Source organism: Zosterops lateralis (assembly GCF_965231275.1).
Source record: "Zosterops lateralis genome assembly, chromosome: 4".
Taxonomy (NCBI): Eukaryota; Metazoa; Chordata; class Aves; order Passeriformes; family Zosteropidae; genus Zosterops; species Zosterops lateralis.
In genome coordinates this window covers 12,779,618-12,800,594 of record NC_139765.1, presented here as the reverse complement: position 1 = coordinate 12,800,594, position 20,977 = coordinate 12,779,618, and the positions used below count along the sequence as shown (strand labels likewise).

The window sequence follows — 20,977 nt, the reverse complement described above, 5'->3', positions numbered from 1 at the left end:
TAGCCTCCTTTCTGGGGTTGTCCACTGCAAGAGTCCCCTCAAAGCACTTGGATGCAGCTCAGTGGGGCGAAGTCCATGCTGGCAGTTCAAGATCCCCACTGACACCAGCAACGATACCAGAATCAGGCAAATTTCAGATCTGTATCTTCATGCCTGGAGAATTCAGGCCAGATGAGATAAGAAGCAGAGACCTTCTCCGTAGAGGGAGGAAAAAGACCCCAAGATGCCACATTGGTATAAGTCACCCTGCTTTTGCCACTATCCGGCAGCTGGAACCCTGGCAATAGGAGAGCTGGAGGCAGTTTCCAGCCTGGCCATGGTGCCTTAGGGACCTATAATCAAAGTTTTGATTATTAGCGTAACATGGATCATAAAGAGGAAATAGAATGAAATAAAATGAAAGTGCAGCTATCAGCTTCCCTTGAGTTTAGCTTGATCTATTTTAATTTAAATGGAAAACATCACAGAACTTATCTATAACACTCTAAAGCCCTAGTCAGGAACATATTGCCAGCACTAGATAGTGGCATGTTTTAGCAGCTATATGATGGACATAAAGCTCTTTAATACACACGGAAAACCAGACCTCAAATGCTCTGTGAGGAAAATCATTTGGGCCTTGTCAAGAAAGTAGGGAGCTTGGGGCAGGAAAAAATGCGCGGTAGCTGGCACAGAGTCCCAGCGTGTACCTTGGCATCATTTTATCTGTTTCTGGAAGTTCTGAATGGCAAGAATAGAAATCATCCACTGCAAAGGTGCTGTGAGGCAATTTTGTGCACGTGAAGTGGGTCGAAAGGCCCGGGAGCTTTGCCCAGCTGTCACACAATGACCTCAGGCAGGGGGTCATTGCAATGAGCTCCCCATGTCCCCTCACTCAGCAAAATGGCCGGAGGAGCCTCACGCCGCTGCAGTTTGCGCCACCCGTCCTGAGGGCAAAAGCTCTTGGCTTGATGGGCTCCTTCAAGATTGGTTTTATGTTCATAACAGATTGCAAGTGGAATAAAATTCCTCTTCCCCTCAGAAAAGGCTCTGGAGAGGTGTGCAAGGTTTGTCTGCTGGAAATGCACCCTCATGTGGAGCTGGCCCCCAGCTGGCAGGGGCCGTCCCCATGTCCTTGTGCCGCGGCCCTGGGAAGGCAAACCTCTTCCAGCTCCCAGCACACTCGAGTCCCCACTCGATGTGGAAAGCCCCAGGACGGTGCGGAGAGCGCTGCTCCAGTGGCCTGGCACGGATATCAAAGGCAGGTACGTGCCCGTATTTCCCACTCGAGGCAGCTGCGGGACGGCGCCGCTTCCCTCTGCAGGGGGAAGCTCATGCACGGGGCCGGAAGCCATCATGGAACAGGCAGCTCAGGAAGGGGCCAGGGCCAAGATTTTGTTTTTAACCTGTTTCTTGTTTATTTAAACCTTTGAGGAAGCCGAATAAAAGCGGCCAGTGAGCGAGGCGGGCTGTGTTGCAATCGGAGCTGCGTGTGCTGGCCGGGTCCAGCCTGGTGAAGGAGCCTGTGTGACAGTGGACACCGCCTGTCCGGCCCCACAGAGCCCCACAGAGCCAGCAGCGGCTTGCACAGCAGCCAGGCTGCTCACAGAAGGTGTCCTGAGCACATCCAGCAGCAGCTGGTGCTTTGGCTGGCTGCAGGAGAGCTGTGCTGCCTGCCAGGCACTGCCACGGCATCAGGGCGCTGGAGCTGCTGCTGCTGCTGAAGGAGGAATTAGAGGCACAGATGTTTTGCTTATTTTGTGCAGAACAAGTTAAAGTAACTCGTTCCCTTTTGCAGAGAGGCATCACTCCCATACGCCTGATCCCAACTAGTGCTGCCTGTGCCTCAGGGCTTGCTGCTTCCTGCCCCAAGAGCAGGGACGGGCCAGTCCTACAGAGCTTCTGCCCCTCTCTGCAGCACTAAGAGATGTTGCACTGCCACATATTTGATGCTGCAATGGAACAGCAGCAGATTTGCCATGATCGGCCAATTTTTGTTGCAGTTCACATCTCCCTTGCCTCATTCAAGCCCCCCCCCGCCCCCCCGCCTCAGTTCAGGATCCAGGTTTTGCTAAGGGCAAATTCATGTTCCATCAGAGCAATGCTTCCCAGTGAGAGCAGTGGTCCAGGTAAGGGCTGTGAGGGAATGTTTGCCCCCTCTTTCCCATCTGGTCTGGCTGCTACTTCCACTGTCCGCGATCTCACAGTGCACTGTTTTGGGAGAACACTGCTCTGGGAATCCCCAGCTATGTGGAGCTGGCAGCTGGGACCAGGACTGGGATTGCTGGGATAGAATTTGAACCAGAATTTGACTGTAGAACTGGGAGATAAACCCACAATTTCCTATTGCAGAAAATGTCAGGTAGGGGTATCTTGTTGTTTTTAACAGGCAGAGGATTAGTGCCTGTTTGAAGCCATCCTGCTTTTTAAAAGGGTAAATAAAATGTAAAAATTGGATTAAGTAAGAATGTCACCATGGGGAGGGTCTGACTAGCATTTGGGGTCAAAGTACAATATGTGGAATAAAGTGAGAGCATCGTGGGTTTGGATCCTCTAAGTTTCATCAGTAGGAGCTACCTTCACCTCTTAATGTAATTTTAAAAGTACCTATAAGGGGCACTTGGTTTAACCCATTTCAAAGAGCTCTAAGCCAATGTTAGGATGCTTTTCTGAAATGCTCCTTTCCCCTAAGAGAGTAGATGGACATGTCATAATCTAGTTGTAACTGTCCTTCCAAGTTTGCTTAAAAAATAAATGAAGCCATTTCAGAAATTCAGCTGACCAAAAAAACCCAGCTCTGGCCAGTCATTTCAGGCTAAGCTAATACAATTATCATTCTTATCCATATTGTCGTGCAGTTAGTCCCGCTGAGCCTAGCACTCAACTGTCCTGATTTTTCATCATAAATTCTCTTTGTTCCTCTTCAAGTATTCCTCCTGATTAAGGTCTGTGATTTGAGAAACTTAATGTCAGATTTTAAAGTGACAGCTGATTTTTCTTTGAGCGAGTTTGTTTTGTATGGATAAGCTTTTACACAGCATTGACATATTTTTGACTCCTCTTTACCTTTTGGTTTCCTTTGTAGATGCTGTTCTTAATGTCTCTGAAAAGATTGTTGAGCTTGTGCTCTCAGAGACGGTAACAAACCCTCTTGCAGGTGTTGTTGTGCAGCGGGGGGCAGACATGGAATGGAAGCAGGCACCAGGAATGCAAATTCCCGCTGCAATTTAGGTCACATGTCCAAAGGGAATTATAATTCCTCACATGCTTTCTCACGCAGCAGGACACAGGACCAGAGGGAGTGCTGCCTTGGACTGGGCTCTCAGCTCATCTATGCCACTCTCTTCTCTCTGAAGGTGCCCAGTTGCCAAGTCCTGTAAAGCCAGAATGAGAAACACCAGAATGGCCAATCCTAACTTGCTTATAGGAAAATATTTTTCCTAACCCTAGGCATATATCACTTGGCATGTCCCCTGAAGAGCTCTGGTTTATATTCCTTCTGCTTGATTATCTCCAATGAGGTAACCCTGGAGATATCCACAACCTTTATAAATGCCCAAGCATTTTTTTCAGACCTTCTGAGCTCTGCATCTCAGCAATCTCCGGTGGAAGTGAATCCCAATCTTGCAGTGCTCTGCTGAGCACATCCCCATTCCTCCTGCCATTCACTGCTCATTTTTAAAACCAAATCAAGCATTCCCATTCCCATTCCCATTCCCTGGACTCTCTTGCCCCAGCCTCCTTGGGCTTTGCTCTCTGCTCTCTGTCAGGACCACCTTTATTAATATTCTTTTCCATCCCATGATCCGTCTTTGCACAAGAGCTTTCCAGTCCTCTTGAGCAGGAGTCTCTTTGGCCCTTGAGACACAGAATTGCCTGCCCTCCTGGGCATCCCTCTCCCTCCTTTACTGCTTCTCACCAGGACTGCAGATGTGGTATGGATTATTTTGAGGCCTGGGCACAGGGACTTACACTATAGATAAAACTGTGCTGAAATCAGGAGCTGTCTCAGCCAAGTTACTGGTAAGATTTGCTTTTGTTACCCTGATCTGGGCCAAGACCTACAGCAGGGACATCAGCCAGGCAACTCCTTCCTGCAACTTTTATTTCACCCTGGCAAGCCAGACCTCCACCCTCACCTTCCCTGTGCCACTGAGGTCATCGACCTGCCCGTGGCCAAGACTCCTTACACAGCTGCACCAGAGACCTCATTTTGTGTAGGAAAATGTATGTCCATAATCCCTGGTTGGGATCCACAGTGCTGGCAGCGGGCAGTCTGCTTGCAGCCATGCTGGCGGATAGAACAGGTGTAAAGAGCATAAGAGAGGGATTATAAGAGCTACTACAGCTCTCAGAGAGACAAAAAAATGAATCTAGCACAGCCATGGTACTCACATGGCATATGGAGAGCCATCAGAGTGAGGGCCTGACTGGCAGCATCCCTTTGATAATGCCTGTGAGAGCAAAACAGATCCTTCAAGTGTTCCCAGTTCAGCTTTGGGCTGTGGCTGCCCAGAGGAGAGCTCCTGGGCTCTGGACACCAGGCAAAGCCAGCAAGGAGCTGCCAGAAAACACTGCTGTCACTGCAGAGAAGGGCCTCTTGTTGCCCATTTAAACTGCTTATGGATGCCTGAGACAAAAGGCTGTTTTTGTTTTTGCCTTGCAGTTTGAGCTCAAGGTTGGGCACTCCCGGAGCAGTGGATGTCCAAGGGCATGACTCCCCGTGACTGTGCCCATAGAGAGTATCCTGTGCTGGCAGGAGGTGGATGACAGTCACAGATACCACTGACATAATTTTAAGGGTGGGTGAACACACTGCAGCTGGAAAAACACTAAAAAAAATGCCCTTTACACACCTTGTACAGGCAACTGCACTATAGGCAGCTCTGGTAGGGATGTTTGCTTTTCAAGTTACTCAAGACATCCCATTATACAACCCCCTTTTCAGTCAACTAAAGCTTTGCCAAGCATTTTGAGGTGATTTTTTCCATGCTATATGGCTGCCTCTGACATCTTTGAGGGAAAGATCCAGCCAAATGGGCTGCGCCAACACCTGGCACCAAGCACAAGTGGAGAGGGCAGAAGAAACTGTTTTGCACCACATGAAGTGTTTCTGGTGACCTTTTTGCTGAATGGCTTGGGCATAGACTTGCTTTAGAGCAGGGGTTTGAAATTTGGCATGAGGGCTCAGTGTCATGTCAGGGGATTGCCATGGGTGTTTCCACTGCCTCCCATCCTGCACCACCTCCCTGCTGCTGCCAATCTCTGGATTGTCTGAGGTGTCTCACCTGGTACCTCCTGGTTTTAAAGCCCTGCTGATGTGCTATGGGACTGCCAGATAGGCATGAGACCATGGGATTTCTGCCCTTTTGTGATTTGAGAAGCTGCACTCAGAAAGTAGTTAGAAATTATCACAGCTGAATAGTGAATTATTGAGAGCTTTAGAAGTGTCAGGATTGAACTGTCCTGTGCAAATTCAATTCACTGTCCAGAGATAGTTTAAAAGAGATATCTGTTGCTGCTTTCTTCATCCCACACAGCTGGCCTTTCCATCTGAAGTTTCCTGTAGTTTTAGTTACAATATATTAATAACCCCCAACCTTTTGGTGCTTTTTTCAACATAGCTTGAACTGGAAGCTCCATATTTGAAACCAGTTGAGATTTCATAAATGTTGTTGTGTATCCTAAAAGAAATACTCTTCCTTGCCTCTTTTGCAGCAATGACATGGAAGAAATGTTTAGGAGAGGGCCTCACCATTTGCCATCAACTCACCAATTTTTGTCTGGACACCTGAGAATCCCCAGGCTAGCACTGAATGATGGGGCTGAATCACAGGATGGTCAGTGGGTTTTCAGCCACATGGACAACCCATTGTAATTGTCTCTCTCTGTTGTCTCATTGTTGTGTGTGAACTGATTTTTATAAATGACACTGTAACAGTGCTACATGAGCAAGCAACTGAAGTTTAAATTTCCCTAGGCATAGTGTTTCTAATATACAGCTAATAACTCCTCTGCAGCAGAGGAATTAGAGGCATGAGTGACCTTGTTGTAAAGGCACTTGCCTGGGCTCAGATGGCAGGAGGACCATTCCCATCCCTTCCACAGGCTGCCTGTGTGACTTCAGACAGGCCCCAACCCAACTCACCAGGCACATTTAGGGATGCACATCCCACTGGCATTACCTGAAGATAACCTGAGCACCCTGTGGACCTGCTACACTGAGGGTCCTCAAGAGAGCCTTTCTCTCATCATCTGGGCAGCCTCTGTCTCCTCCTACACTGCCAGTTCCCTGCACACCTTGCCAGGCTGGGCACTGAGGTGTGCTGCTTTGCTCTTCTCTTCTCACACCACGGGACTTAGCAAAGAAAGAGGAAGGGCCTGGAGAGAAGGACAAATCCACAACGGCAGAAGGAGATTTTCTGGAGTTAAGGACCATTACCAAATATTAGGAAGCCCATGGGTGCAGTGAGCTGGGATGAACTGGAATGGGGTAGAGGAGAATGCTGCTTCAACACAGGTTCTAAGGAATGGATAATAAGAAATTAATACTAAGAAACACAGAGGATCTCTGGCAGGAGGGAGTGACACAACAGGACAATTGCAACGGGATCTTTGACTCTGCTGTGCTTGTTAGAAGACTGTTCTTTCAGCATTGTTCCATTAACAGTTTCCCTTTCAGTTAGTGCACAGCTCCATGGATCTCAGTTATAACCTGTGGATTCCTGAGGGATTTGTGCAGGTGAGAAGCTTTACTGTCTTAGGCAAGGCCAATTTTGTGGGTAATACTGATGTGGAGCGAGCGGCATTCACAGCTAATTAAAAATGTTACACTTTAAAATAATTTCTGCTAATTACAAAATCTTTAGCAGCCCTATTTTAACTACATTTTCCAATTTCCATGGGGATTTGAACTCTGTTAATTTTGCACTGACTCTCTCTTGGCAGCACTTAGCATATTAAAATGGCCATGAAATTAAAAAAACTTAGCCATTTTTACTTCTCTAGGAATTAATGCTAGCAGGAACAGGAAAGAGTTTAGCTGCAGGAAAAATGTGACTAAATTCAGGCCCCTTCCCCTTTTTTTCCCCCACAAAAGGACATTATGTTATAGAGCTGACTGACCCAGAGGAGCACAGGAGCTGCTGTGATTGCTGCGCCAGGAGGAGGATGCACAGGGAGGATTCCTTGTCCCAAAAGGCTGGACAGTGAGTTGGTGCCAAATGCCATTCTCTTTGTCTCAAAATGAGTCAGTACCTGTCAAAATCAGTACCCTGGTGTTTTAACTCCCACTCTGGGCAGTGGCCACTGAGATGCAGCCATATCAGACACCAAACCAGCATCAGAATGAGCACTAGGCCTCAAGTGTGTTGTTCCCAGGTTCCTGTTCTGCCTCACGAACAACACCGTTTGCCCCTGTAAGACAGAAATGTTCTTTAAAAAGGGTGAAAAAGAAAGGAGGAATGTGACACTTCTCTTTGGAACAAGACAAAGTGCATTTGCAGTGTCCTGACATCGTCACAGCAGCCCAAACACACAAACAACATCACTCTGTGAATTTGCAAGAAAAATGGCTCTGTTATTTAGCAATGAAATCTCCAAATCAGACTCTGACAGTCACTCAGAAAAACGACGTAAACATTCAACACAAGAACAATCAAAAATACATCAGATGTTATTTTTTTTAACTGAGAGAGGAGACTCACATCATTCCACTGAGTGCATGTCTACACAGATCAATGTCAGCTCTTATTCATTTGCTACTTCTAACTATGTGCATTTATTCCTGTTCCTTGGGCTTTAGTCACCTAGCCACTGTGAGGGCTTTGTTCTGCATGCTCTGATGAAAATGAATTCTGGGTCTTTCTCCAGAGCACAGGGCACATCATTTTCTAGTCCTTCATCATCCATACAGCATCCTATGACTGGCCCTGCACACAGCCTTCGCTGGCAGCCTCACTGTCTTCTCTCTCTTTGGAACCAGGCGGTATCCAGGAGAGTTACCACCCTGCCTCCTCCACTGGATTGCCTGTGGACCCTGTGCACATCACGGAATCTTTCCTTGCCTTTTTGAGCCATGGAGCTGCATCAGTCCTGGTGGGATGAGCCTGGCAGCAAGGATTTGTTGTGTTTGCTTTCTCCACTTGTAAACTGAGCATCATAATACTTGCCTAGATCAAAGAGGGTACGGGGAGAATTAAATAATTAATGTATGTAAAGCACTTTGAAAGATGAAAGATGCTATATAAGTACAAAGTATTAACTACCAAAAAAAAAAAAAAAAAAAAAAAAAAGGAAGAAGAAGAAGAAACCAAACTGGTTACTGATGTAAGCCTCTAGTTTATTCTGTAAGAAATGCATGAAATCAAAATAGTTGCCACTAACAAATTAGGAGTTTGATTATGCCAAGCCCTAGCATAGCTAGTCAGGGGACTGACAGCCTTGCCTTCTCCTGTGGCCGAGTTAGGCCATCTGTATGAGCAAGAAGACTCCAAAAGTGTACCTGTAATGGGGATTTGGAAGGGAAGGCCCTTCCTGCATCACTGAATCATCTCAAGCCCCATGTCAAATGGTACAATTCAAAAACTGATGCTGCAGTGCCTTACAACAAGCTGTTCCTTGCTGTTCCTCCCCCTCACTGCTCCAGTGGCCAGAATGGTTCCTAGGCTAAACACACTCATGGCCATTTGTATCCATTTGTCCTTGTGCCAACATTGTTTTAAGTTTAACACAGGATATTTATAGATCAATCGTGTCCTCTCTAACCTCTAATGTTGTTGGGCAGAACCAGGCAATCCCTTCAAGTTTCCTATTTTAATAAGTAAGGTCTGCAGCCCTCACCTTACAAGAGCACCCTTAGTTACAGTTGGTCCTGTCGCAGTTCATCTCTCTCTAATAGAGATGAATAAAGCTGAGTGCAGCCATCTCACAGGGCCCACCAGTACTTGTTCTCCATCACCAATACTTTTCAGTCCCCTCTGAGAAATACCTGATTCATCCTCTCTCACATTTACTTTTTTCTATGGCCGTGCTGTGCTGCCATTTCAAGGCAATCTAGTGACCAGCCAAGGTGCCTGAGAGGTTTTATTTTCCCAGAGAAACTCTGGCCTTTCAGCCTTACGTGCCAAACCTTACATTTGGCACAATTGAATTTTGTCCTATTCCCATTGTTCCCACCCTCGAGGTCACACAGTTCTTCCTGTTTGATAGGCTGGGGCCTCTCTGTATTGACAAGCGCTTGCATGTCTGTGTCATCAGGAAATTTAACCGTGCACTCCTCCCTCTTTTGTGTGACAGAAAAATATGGACTAAAAGCAATCCCCAGGCAGCCCTCAGACAAATCCACCAGCAACTGCCTTCCAGATCTGCTTTCAGTTCATCTTGCTTTCACCTCCTACCCCACTATGCCTCACCTGTCTTGCAGAGATGGTTGAGGTTCTTCTGGAGGGAAAGATGGTGCAAGTCTGTAGGGCTTGCTGGACCCAACCAGTGCTTTGGAAGTGGCTGTGTTCCCTTGGGAACATTGCAAAAGAGAGTCAGACAAGTTGTGAAGCTCTGACATTTCATAACAATGTCAAGCCAGGGAAATATAATACCCAGAGTAACTTGGGACAGGAGGGAATATTCTTCAACATCTGGTGGAGCACATGCAGTAATTCTGGCAGCACAGAGAGCTCTGTGTCCTCAAGAACCCTTTTAAATTACAACATGAAGCCATGTTGGTAGTGCTGCTCAGAGGGAAACTGAGCCCAGGTGGAGGGCAGAGACAAGGGCCAGGGGGCTGTTCCAGAGAAGAGGTGGGCAGAGGCCGAGGGTACCAAATCTGTCACACAGTTCTAGCCCAGACCTCAGGCTTCTGTTTCACCTCAGATGAAGGCCAGGCAGCTTTGGTCATTTGTGGAGATGATTTATAGATGGTTTATATTGATGCTGCAATGCAGAAAGCAATGGGGTGCTGATTTTTGGGACTAACCAGCTCTTTGTGAGACAGAAGATTATGGCCCAGCATCTACTGGGCCCTGTAGTTGCTAAGGCAAGCTCAGGAGGAGACTGGAAAAGATGAACCCCAATATAGCCCTGTCTCCTGTCTCCAGGGAAGATCACGGGGTCCACCTTTGAACCAGCTATGAGGTAAAGGCAAATCTTGACCATGCCAAGGCTAGCAACCAGCTTCAATTGGGCTGAAGAAATCAGCTCTGGCACTCACGTGCTTCAGAGCTCCAAAGATGACTGAGAAAAGCCACCACTTATGGTGGACCCCTTGTTTGGATGAAAGTCACAGCAACTTGCTTTCAAAAGACTGATTTTTCCTCAGAAAATTCCAGCTGCTGTCTTCCAGAGGACCCAAAAGTGTATTTCAGGCAACTGCAGTGCTGTGAGTATGTCAGGCTTTGAAGTACTGCTGGAGCAGTAACACAGTGAGACTGCCTGAGTGCCAGTGTGAGACCTTGAGCCAGCTGCAGAAACAAAGCCCTGAGTGTCTTTGCGTTCCAGAAAGTGCAAGAAATGAGATACGTGTGAATATGTTCCACAAAGTTTGTCCTGGATCTTTGGAGAGAACACCTTATTAGAGCTGCTGGTAGCATTACACCAGCTCAGAAGCAGTTTTTTTCATGTGTCTCTTGAAAATAAGGCCTTTCTAATTTTATTACAAAACATCCACTTGCATGGGACAAGCTGAGCACATTTGGCACCCACTGCTATGAAGCTCCTTCATTTATCCCTCTCATTAATGAAAAGCAAGAGCAGGAGGCCTTGCCCTTCCCTCTGTTGCCCACAATGCCTATGTCCTGGTGTAAAGCCACAGGCAGATTTCCTGGAATTTCTGTATTTGGTTTAAGGCGGCATCTTGAACCCTGCATATGCACGAGGGTGTGTGAATGCATTCCTGTGAGCATAGACATAGAACAGACCTAATGGTTATCCTCAGCAAGAGCATGGCTGAGAGGATTTGCCTCTGTTTAACCAGGTAGTGATTAACACCTGGTGAGAAGATCTAACAGCCATAATATCTCATTAACATATTTTGATAGACGATAACCTCTTCAAATATGCATGGAGGAGAGAAAGGACCAGCTTTGGAAAGGGCACAGAGCATTTGGAAGCTGGTCATCCCTGGTTTTCAGACTCCTTAACCCTGCTCAGGAAGATGCAAAGGTCTCTGGGCTGGTATAAAATACTCACCAGAGCGTGGTGATGTGTAGAGCAAGCTGCAGCACTTAGCTTTGCTTTTGTGTAGCTTCGCAGCCTCTCGCTTCTTCCTTCTCCAGCCCAGTTTTGAGGGACTATCAGTTGTAGCCCTTAAGGATCCTCTCCAGGCCTCATGCAGAAATGTGATAATATATGCCTCCCACCCCAAAGAACCTGCCATAAAAGTAGAAGATGAGGCAGGAACAGTCAGATCATTATGGACAGCTTGAGCACTGTTAAGTTTTATACAGCAGACCCCACACATGTCTGGGCCACCATCTGGATTCAGTGGACCACAGCTGGAGGTGAGGAGCCCCAGGCACAAGACATCTAAGGGAGCTCTAGCAAAAGCAAAGGTCTAGGAATTTAAAATGGTGTAGTACAATCATTTTGGAGACTGCAAGGCACAATTTCTTCCCAAGCTGATTTTTTTTATATGCACAAATTTACTTCATGGTCAGAGACAACAGCGGGAGTAAGGTGGAGTAAGCTGCATTGTTAAATAAGTGGCCTCCAGGGGTGGAGTACAGGAGACATTAAATGACTCCTGTTCTCTATTTCTTTTGACATCTGTCCCCCCAACCAGCTAAACTGTATGCTCTGTACCCTGGTCTTACTCCTCGTGATGCCAAAAGGGCACATGGAGCACATGCATAATACTGTGGGATGGATGGCTCCTCTGGTGGTCACCTGGCACGACCCAGCTCTCACAGCAAAGCCTACAGACACTCAAAAGAACATGAAATGGCCTCAGAAGAGCCTGTCAAAAACAAGCCTTACCTCCAGATGACCTGAGCTTTAAAAGCGGCTGTGGCAGAAGCCAGCCTGGATTGCATGTGTTGGACCCATTTCTAATTTTCCCTTGTTTTTTATACAAATGTGCTTTCAAGAGCTACATCTTGTTATCTGTTGTCAATGGGTATGAGGTTTTAGAAATCACAACTTGACTTTAAACCTCTTTTCAGGGAGAACCTTCCATAATTTGCTTTAATGGGGAACCCCTCCCTCCCAGTCTTTGCACTTGGCCCAGTCTTTGCACTGAGCTTTGGCTACTTGGCAGTGCTTGGCCCAGCCCTGCAGTCCATGGCTTGCTGTGGGGTGAAGGGATCAGGGGAACACAAAGCAAGGGTTAGGCAGGGTCTTGGCTTCTCCTTAGTCCAGACTGGCTTGGAGAGTGGTGATCCTTTGGCCGCCTGTGGCACATTTGGCTCCCTCCCAACTCCAGCTGTCATGCTGGGGGTGGCATCTCTGAGGGCACCCCTGGGGCAGCAGCTTTTTGTGGAGTTGCTCCTTGGGCAAAGGGAGCCAAATGTCCCACAGTACTTGGGGCAACAAGGACAGCCCTGTCCAAGCTTTTGTTCCTTGTTAATTCTGCTGCTCTGGATTTTGTGCTTCAACCCTGCCACTGGCACTTGGCCGGGGTGCTGATGCCTGGGAAAAATATCTGTGTAAATGTGATTATGTGGGAGTGAGCGCCTGTGCGTCTCTGGCAGCCCAACCACGCCAATCCCCCTCTATTTCCAGGGCAAAGATGGCAGTGGGAAAAACATCCCAGCTTTCTGGAGTCCCATGCAGTGCTGTGTGTCCCCAGCCCTGGGAGAAGCAGTAGGAAAGGCTGTGTCACCACAAAGCTGCAGCCCAGACCTCGCCTTTTCCACGCCTGGCGCTGTGCGTGCTCTTTGACTTGTTGTCACCGTCACCCGGGCTGCGCTGCTTTCTGGCAAGGAGAGGAACAAGAACAGGCAATGTTTTACAGAGGATAGTGTCTGGCCATGGAAAAGCTGTGCAACATGACTCATTTTGTGTAAAGGACATGAAATTACAACTGCGTCCCACATGAGAGATGCTAGCTGGGCTTGAATAAAAAAAAAAAAAAAATCCTCATCCAGGAAGGGTATTCAAGCATGTGCTTAATTTAAGAACATACTTAATCAGGGCCTTTGGGCATAAAAGGGTAATGATTATTCTTGTGTTGCTGGGAAAATCCAAGTGACATCCGGAAGATGTATTACTCGAGAAAATGTAGTGTTATTTCAGTGTCCTCATTTAATCTTTCCATTTCCAAAAATGTAATTCTTTTAATTTGTCATTGCTATGAGTTCCTTCACAGCTGTTTTACACTCAATTGTTAATGCCAAGTGGAATCAGCAAACACAATCTGGTTCAGATAATAAGTACGGAAGATCAATCCTGCATCCGTCTCTTTTCTCCATCCCCATTAAACTTCCCAGCATGTAATATATCTGAGTGTGGCTTTGCAGGGACAGCTAGCAAAAGAACCTCTGGTACACCCTATTTAATCATTTAAAATCAACAATATCCCCGCCCAGAATTTTTTCGATGTATTTGACCCTAATTTTCTCTCTAAATAGCCATGTATTGCTGCAGAGATTCAAAATGGTGGGATTCTAAGATGGAGATGCCTTTAATTGTGCAAGGAGCCAAGGCGAGGCTCCCTGTGACCAGGGTAGATGGCAACTAATGTCTTTGTTTTCCTTGGAAAAACTATGTGACACAGCTACTCCAGACCCAACAACTGGGAGAAGGCAACTCTGCTCTACATTGACCACATTTATGGTTTCACACTCAAACCTTTCTGTTACTGCTCAAAAAATGTCCCCTGAGCTGGCCCAGACTTCTCCTGCCTTAAGGACTCTAGGCACCAGCTGGAATTTTCAAAAGGGCTGCAGGGGACCCAAGTGGACATCCCATATATACTGTGTAGGAGATTTTCCACCTGCTGCCCTTGAGCATGGCCTCATTTTTTTAGTTACTTGCTGTACAGCAAAGATATTTAGGCACCTGTTTTACCAGAGATTCTCCAGCCCAGAGATAAACAAGGGCTGTTATTGGCTGTAAGGTAATTTCTTGTACCTTGGGTTAAATCCTGTTCATCCTCCTCAGGCAATTGCTCCCATTGAAACCACTATGAATGTCGGCATGAGTAAAGAAATTGGATTTTGGCCTCTTTGAGAAGACAACAATCATAAATCTAGCTGCCAGCACAAATCCAGGTGCTAAACTAGGGATTTTCCTGGGGGAAAAACCACAGTAAAAATCCATGGGATAGAACCAGGGAAATGGATGGGCATAAAGGAAAATTCTAACTTCTTTTCACTGTAATTATTATTAGGGTAGATGTCAACTTGGCATAATTTAACCATGTGCTCAGCTTTGCCACTGCTTCCTGGTCTGACCTTGGTGATGATCCTTGAACACCCTGTCCTTCTCAGAGCTGTGGTTAAATATAATTGTGTGTGGCTTTGAGAGGCAAGATACACCACAGAGTGCAATTATTGTAAGGATATTTTAAAAAGTGAATGATAGTGACAAAACATCTTGGTGGGAAACTGTGAAAACAGAAACATGCAACATGACTCGAGGAGGATTTTTTTTCCCCAGTTTTTTCACCTCTTGTTTATTTTCCTCTTCCTTTTTGAACAATGCATTATCTTAATCTTGCTCAGTGGATGTAGCACGAGAGTTATGTGTGCAGAAAGCATCTGAAACCACTTTGTTTCTAGTTTTTCTTTCATCCGTTTGGTATTATAAATAACCAAACAGGATATTGCTTAATCCATAAAACAAAGTGACATCATAATTTATTAATACAGAAGACACAGTTCATTGCTGTTAAATGCCATAAAGAGGTGGAAATAGAGTAGTTTCTCAGAAGGCACTGCCAGTGTTTCAGAGGAAATATTTTCTCAATGCTATATCAGCATGTGTAAGATCCTCTCTGAGTACCTCACCATTTTGGCTAATCCCAGCTAAGCTGCTCTGCCACATCCAAAGGCAATTTTGGTGGAGATTTCTCCAGTCTCTGACATCTTCTTTCCACCTGCCCCACTCCTCCTAACGCTTTGCTCCTGCTGTCAGCTTCTATGGGAAAGGAAAAAAACCCTAAACAGCCCCGCGGTGGGGACAGAGCTGGCTGGACCATTTAAGGTTCTCTCACTGGTGTCTGTGGGGCAGCAGCACAAGCCCATGTGTCCTCAGGGCGTCCCTGTGCCAGCGGGGACACGGAGCTGCACGCATGGAGGAGCAATGCTGTACATCAGGCTGTACACACTCGGCCCCGGGCCAGCAAAGCATTTAAGCACCTGTTTACCCCTAAGCTTTTGAGTAATTCCTCTGGCCTGAGCTAAGCACAAGCTTCCCACAGCCTCTCTGCTTCCCCTGGTCTTCTCCTGCAGGATTTGTGCACCGTGGCCTGGCTGAACTCAGGGCTGCAGGCACAGCCCCGGCACGGGACCACTCAGCACCCACCTCTTCTTGCTCTCTCCTCTTCACAGGGCCAGAATTCAGTCTCTGCAGACCCCAGTCCTGCTGGTACCTACATGGGTGAGCCCCTTCAGCATCTGAGAGGCTCTGCCAGGGCTCCCAGCACTGGATTCACCCACAGAGTAGTTTTTGAGTATTTCAGGAGAAATTCCACCACTGCTGTTGCTGTGCTGTCTCCAAGCACCAGCCTGAGTCCACATATGGACGAAGTGCAGTGACCACATGCCCACCATAAGACATCCCTCTCTCCTTTAGGTAACATAAACAATCTTCCTGGTATGGATAACTTGCAGCCCTGGAAACACCCTCAGCAGATGTTTGCTTCACACTCTACCACTGGCTGCCCAGAAGCACCAGTCCTCACTGGCTGGTCCCTGTCTGCTTCATCATAAAAATGCCTAGTTGTGCTTTTGCCACTTTTGGGAAGAGACGGGATTCCTTCTGGCTCCCCAGGACGTTAACTTGTATTTTCATCTGTGTTAATTTCGCACTTCCCATACACGCAATCAGCTCCCTCCCACCGGGACGCACCAATTTGAAGCGGTTCGCCGGGTGTGTGGAATGGGCACGGTGCTGCGTGGGTGCCGCCAGCCACGCTCTGCCTGCCGGTCACCCCCGGGGCAGCCAGGAGCTCCCACCTGCCTGCTCCCTGCACGGGCACTGGAGCCCTCCCGGCTCCCTGGCCGGGGGCATTTCCCTGCGGTTCCCCGGCCGGCAGTGCGGAATTCCTGCCCTGCTGTTTGCGGCTCGTCCCTAAGCCCCAAAGGTGGGCTCACACCTGTGGAGCCGTGTGAGCGCTCACTCCCAGCCCCGTGTGTGTGTGTTTGTGTGTGTGTTTGTGTGTGTGCACAGCCGGCGCCCGCACGTTGGCAGTGCGCTACCCCCCTTGCATCCCCCCCTTCTCCGGGCTATATGTGGCATTTCGAAGCTCTGACAATCTGCTTCCAAATGTTTTCCATATTTGTTCAGCCTCCTTGATTCAAATACCAGGAACAACTCAGCCGGCACAAAGAGAAGCTTTGGGGGCAAGAAAACTCACACCCCCACCGGCGTGCGCACACACACAAGCACGTGAAAGCCCAAACTCCGCCGGAATGGGAAAGGAGGAGAAGAAAGCCCGGCACAGCAAGTCCCCGAATACCCAAAGCCAGACAGGGAATGCACCCGGAGGGGAGAAAAGCGCCGGCTCGACGCAGGAGTCCGCGATGAAGAAGAAGAAGAAGCAGAAGAAAGCCAAGGGGGATCCCAAAACTGGCCAGGAGGAGGAATCCCACACTTGTTGTGGCTGCCGTTTCCCGCTGCTGTTAGCGTTGCTGCAGCTGGCGTTAGGCACCTCTGTAACAGTGCTGGGCTTCCTTATGGCAGGCATCAGTTCCTCTCTGCTAGTCAGAGACACTCCATATTGGGCTGGGATAATTGTAAGCATAAAGTCTGTTTCTCCATAAAGTGCCTTTGCCAGCATTAATGCAAGCTGCATGACGCTCCACTTTAGACTAACCAACTGCATGCACAACACCATTTGAGTTATGCTAACTATAAGTATTCCTGGGATTAAGTGTCTGGCTGTACTTTCCCAAGGAAAACTGCTCCTGCAGAATAACACAGCCTTTCATATTCTCCCCTGCAATACCCAACAGACCTGAAATAAAATACAGGGTTGCTGTTCACTGGATGTACGTATTAGCTTGTGCTTTGCAGTGAACTCCTGCCGGGTGGTGCTGAAAAAAAATGTTAATTTCTTATGCTGCCTACCCTCTTTGCCCATCAAACCATAACCATCAGGTTTTGGAAGTGAGAGCATAACTCTATAACTCGCAACTTTTAGCTGGGCGAGAGGAGCAATGTCTGTCTCCGGAGCTCCCTCGCTGTGCTGTGCTGGAGAACCTCTGGGATTTAACCCTTTTCCTGCTGCTTTTCCTCACTGCACGTGGCCATAGGGAAGGGGATGGCACTGGTGGATGTGGCAGGGACAGGGAGCCCTTCCCAGGGCCTGCTGGTGGCTCCTGCCAAGTCACTTTGGAGTGACACACCAGCCTTACTGTGGGGCTGGGGGGACTGGGCAGAGGGCAGCATCCTGCAGGGTGTAAACCAGAGCCATCCCTGCTGGGGAAGCCTGGGTTATTCCCCAACAGCAGCCACCCCTGCAGAGGTGGGGATGGGGTGTATGGTGCCATCCGTGGTGTGACTCTGCTGGCTGTGGGCTTGGGGACGTGAGGTTTGCCTGTGGAGGGACAGGGCCAGTGATTATGAGACTGGGATAGGCCATGGATATAATTAAGCATGCAGGTTTCTTCTCTAGGCAACAGGTTTCAGGAAAATATGTCCTGAAAATATGCCCTGATGTGTTAGCTCAGTTCTGGGTGTTGTCAGACTCTAAGAATTCCCAGCAAATAAATTCATGTTTAGATACTTGGAGAAAAGATTTCTCAAAGCGCTGAACAGTTATGGGAGCATCTTCTGTGAATGTAATTCATTGTTAGAAGATTATCTGAGCATCTGAACTGATTGGGGTTTGCTGTGTTAATCCTGCTGGGCATCCCTTCAGAGGGTGGAAGGAGCAGGGCCTGAGCTCCCAGAGGAAGAGCTCCTCTGACTCATCTCTTCATGCTTCTCTTCTGACTGAAGCGGTATCCAAGAGTTTAGTGGTGTTTTGTGGAACAAGAGCCTGCCCTTGCTTGGAAGAGGAATTTCCTCTTGGGAGGTTTTGGCTGTTACAAACCAGGGGGGAATACAGATGATAAAATAGCAATATGTGGCATGTTCACTCCTCCTGTTTATTTTGACGATTATTGAGGTCTGATTATGTCTTTTCCAGACAGCACTGTTGCTATCACAGGTTTGAAATAGCTTTTTCACTAGAAAAAACTGGGGAAAGAGTGAGCTGGACTGAACTAATGTACAGCCAGGGATGTAAGAAAAGCCATGAAACAGCCCCTGGCTCATGTGAATGTCATCAGTGCCCAAGCAGCATTCATCTGAGACATTCACAAATGGCTGGCCTCCCTTGGGGAGGCCTGAAACCCCACCAAAGTCGCTGCTTTCTGAAAACAGAGCTCTAACCCCTGTTGTTTTTAGCAGCAGCTGCCAGCAGTAGTGACATTTAGATGCCCACATGAGGCAAAGCTCAGGCACTTTCAGAGCTCCCCCCTGAAAATCAGGAATAACTCTGTGTGTGTGTTCCTGAGCTAATTCCCGACTCGGAGCAAGACTCAGCTTTCAGCTGTGGTTGGTGGTCATGTTTTGCACCCACCAGCCAGGGCAATCCCTGGGGAAATATTTCCTGGGACTGTGGAGTTTTGGTTGATGTTGCAGGGTGCCCTGGCTGTCGGAGGAGCAGTGCAGGCTGTGGGCTGCCCCGTGGGGAAGGGTGACTGCACCTACGCTCTGAGTCACAGGGTGACTCTCACCTGGGAGACTCTGGTGAGATGTTGAGTCACCAGCACACTCGAGTGTGGTTTGATTCCTCCGTGGCTCAAAATGGCTTTTGGTGTCCCTCTGTTTACCCTCAGGGTGATGACAGGGACTGTCTGCTGGGGACACATGGCTGGGCAGGCTCCTGGGCAATCACACTGCTCTCCTGTACCCTCAGCCCAAAGCAGAAGGGAAGGAGGGATCTGGCACCTGATCAGAGGGAAGTGAAAAGGAAACTGGTGCTAGAAAGGAGAGGCTGAAGTGGTGGGGCAGCCCCAGACCTCCCAGTAGCAGAGCTTGTGTGTAGCATTGGCTGTGGTACCACAGGAGCAATGCAAAGCACATCTGAGGGGCAAAATGCAGGAGGTGCCACACGGTGCTGCATTTACTTTGTTCCTGTGCTGTGGTGTCTCCATGGAGGGACTTGGTGCTCACCAGTACATCAGGCAGAGATGGCTAGAAGCTGCTGAGCTGGAAATTCCAGGTGTGCAGTCACAGGGTGCTGCTGGTGAGATGTGTGGGGACTGAGCTGAGGACTGACCTCTGGAGAGCTGGGGAAAACTCTATGAAGGAGAACCCTTGCCTAGGATAGGACCTGCATGTGACTGGATGTCCTGTGGGCTGGTTTTTGGGCTGCATGGAAGGTGTTAGATAGGGGATGACCCATGTGCTGCTCGAGAACAAATCTCATGGCAGAAAGGGACTTCCCAAAACTCATATATTCACACAGAAATGAGCAACAGGACAGAAAGATGTGGTGTAAAATACCAGAGCATATTTGTTTTAGTAGCATCCCACTCAAGTGCTCTTTTTAAAGGACTTGATTAGTATTCTGAATCAAGAACTTAAAAAATCTATTATCGAGACCTTTTTAGCAACATTAGATATAATGGGTGAAGCTCATTCTTGGTGTTACTCCTTTGGAGTTACACCAGGCTGGATTTGACCCCACGGCTGTTAATGCAGGGTGACAGAAAAACGAAGGAAAATTGCTAACGTGTTAAATAGACCCTGATTGATTGAAAGTTGTTTTTTTTTTTTTTTCTTCTTTATTAGTGGCAAAATGGTGACACCATTCCTTGCTGAAAATCAAGTGTTTCAGTGCATTACCATGAATGGAAAGGAACTGTTTTTAGAGGAGCAGTCAGCAGAAAATGCTAGCGAGGAAAACTAGGCAGGGCAGTATGAATTAAATGGGTTCAAAACTTGACTGTGTAGGTTTGTGAGGCTGGAGCAGGCCAGGGATTGGGTTCAGCATCCTGGGGAATAAATGTGGCCAGTGGTCCTCTGACAGGGAGTGGAGGAAGGCTCCAAGCCTGTAGGGCTCCCTCCCCAGAGCATCAGCCCTTGCCTCCTGAGCCCCTGCAGAAGAAAACATTGCAACTTGCATTGCACCAAGAGCATTCCACCATGAAAACCAGTTAAAACCCAGTTAAAACCAAAATGCATTTAGTCCAAAATGCATGGGACATGGGTCAGAAACCAAAGGAAAATTTTATGGACAGAAACCACGGAGCCTGCGGGATTTACCACTTCTGCTTCAGCAACCTATTACCTGTAAAAAGCCTCTCCCCCATTGCTAAGGACAGGCAGATAAATGCAGTTAAAGTAGTGAGAGTAGTATTTGTTTCACTTGCCTGGAGCCAGTTACAGTGAAGGTGCCCAGGTCTGAAGCAGTTGTCCATGAGAGCTGAGCTCTCCAAACTGCAGGCGAGACCCCTGGCAGTCTCTTCCTTCTTGCTGCTTTGCAGGAGCTTGGACAAACTCTTCACAAACCCACTCATGAGTGCAGGGCTTTATTTTTTCCTGTGTCTTGCCACTGGCTTGGCGCATAGCTTTGGGCAAGTTACTTAACCTTGCTAAGACTTTGTTATTTCCCCTGCAAAGTGGGGTTAATAGTGGCCATCAGTCACCCCTTGCTTTGAGATGCTGGGATGAAAAGTGTTGCAGAGACAGTAGATATTAATGGTATCCTTTTCATTCTTTTTCATTAACTTGTGGCCTTTTGACACCAAGAAGAAGTAACGATGTATTTCTCCTTGAAAAACCTACTTTAGATTATTTCCACTGCGATCAAAAGTGGAGAGTATCAGAGTTTTCATGGGCAAGCTCC

The 20,977-nt window shown here is 47.7% G+C and overlaps 2 protein-coding genes across 4 annotated transcripts in view; both read left to right on the top strand.

Annotated features, from left to right (window-relative positions):
* RASSF8 (Ras association domain family member 8) overlaps nucleotides 1-20,977 on the top strand; it is a 253,822-nt gene that overhangs the window by 109,064 nt on the left and 123,781 nt on the right. The window lies entirely within an intron of this gene.
* Nucleotides 1,113-20,977, top strand: part of SSPN (sarcospan) — a 35,323-nt gene continuing 15,458 nt past the window's right edge. The window contains exons 1-2 of one of the 2 annotated variants that reach the window (XM_083858791.1): nucleotides 1,113-1,244; nucleotides 16,423-16,871. In XM_083858791.1, coding sequence (XP_083714917.1) covers nucleotides 1,178-1,244; nucleotides 16,423-16,871 — 516 coding nt within the window. In that variant the 5' untranslated portion in view covers nucleotides 1,113-1,177. The remainder of the gene's footprint in view (nucleotides 1,245-16,422; nucleotides 16,872-20,977) is intronic. The other variant, XM_083858792.1, reaches the window with a different exon arrangement.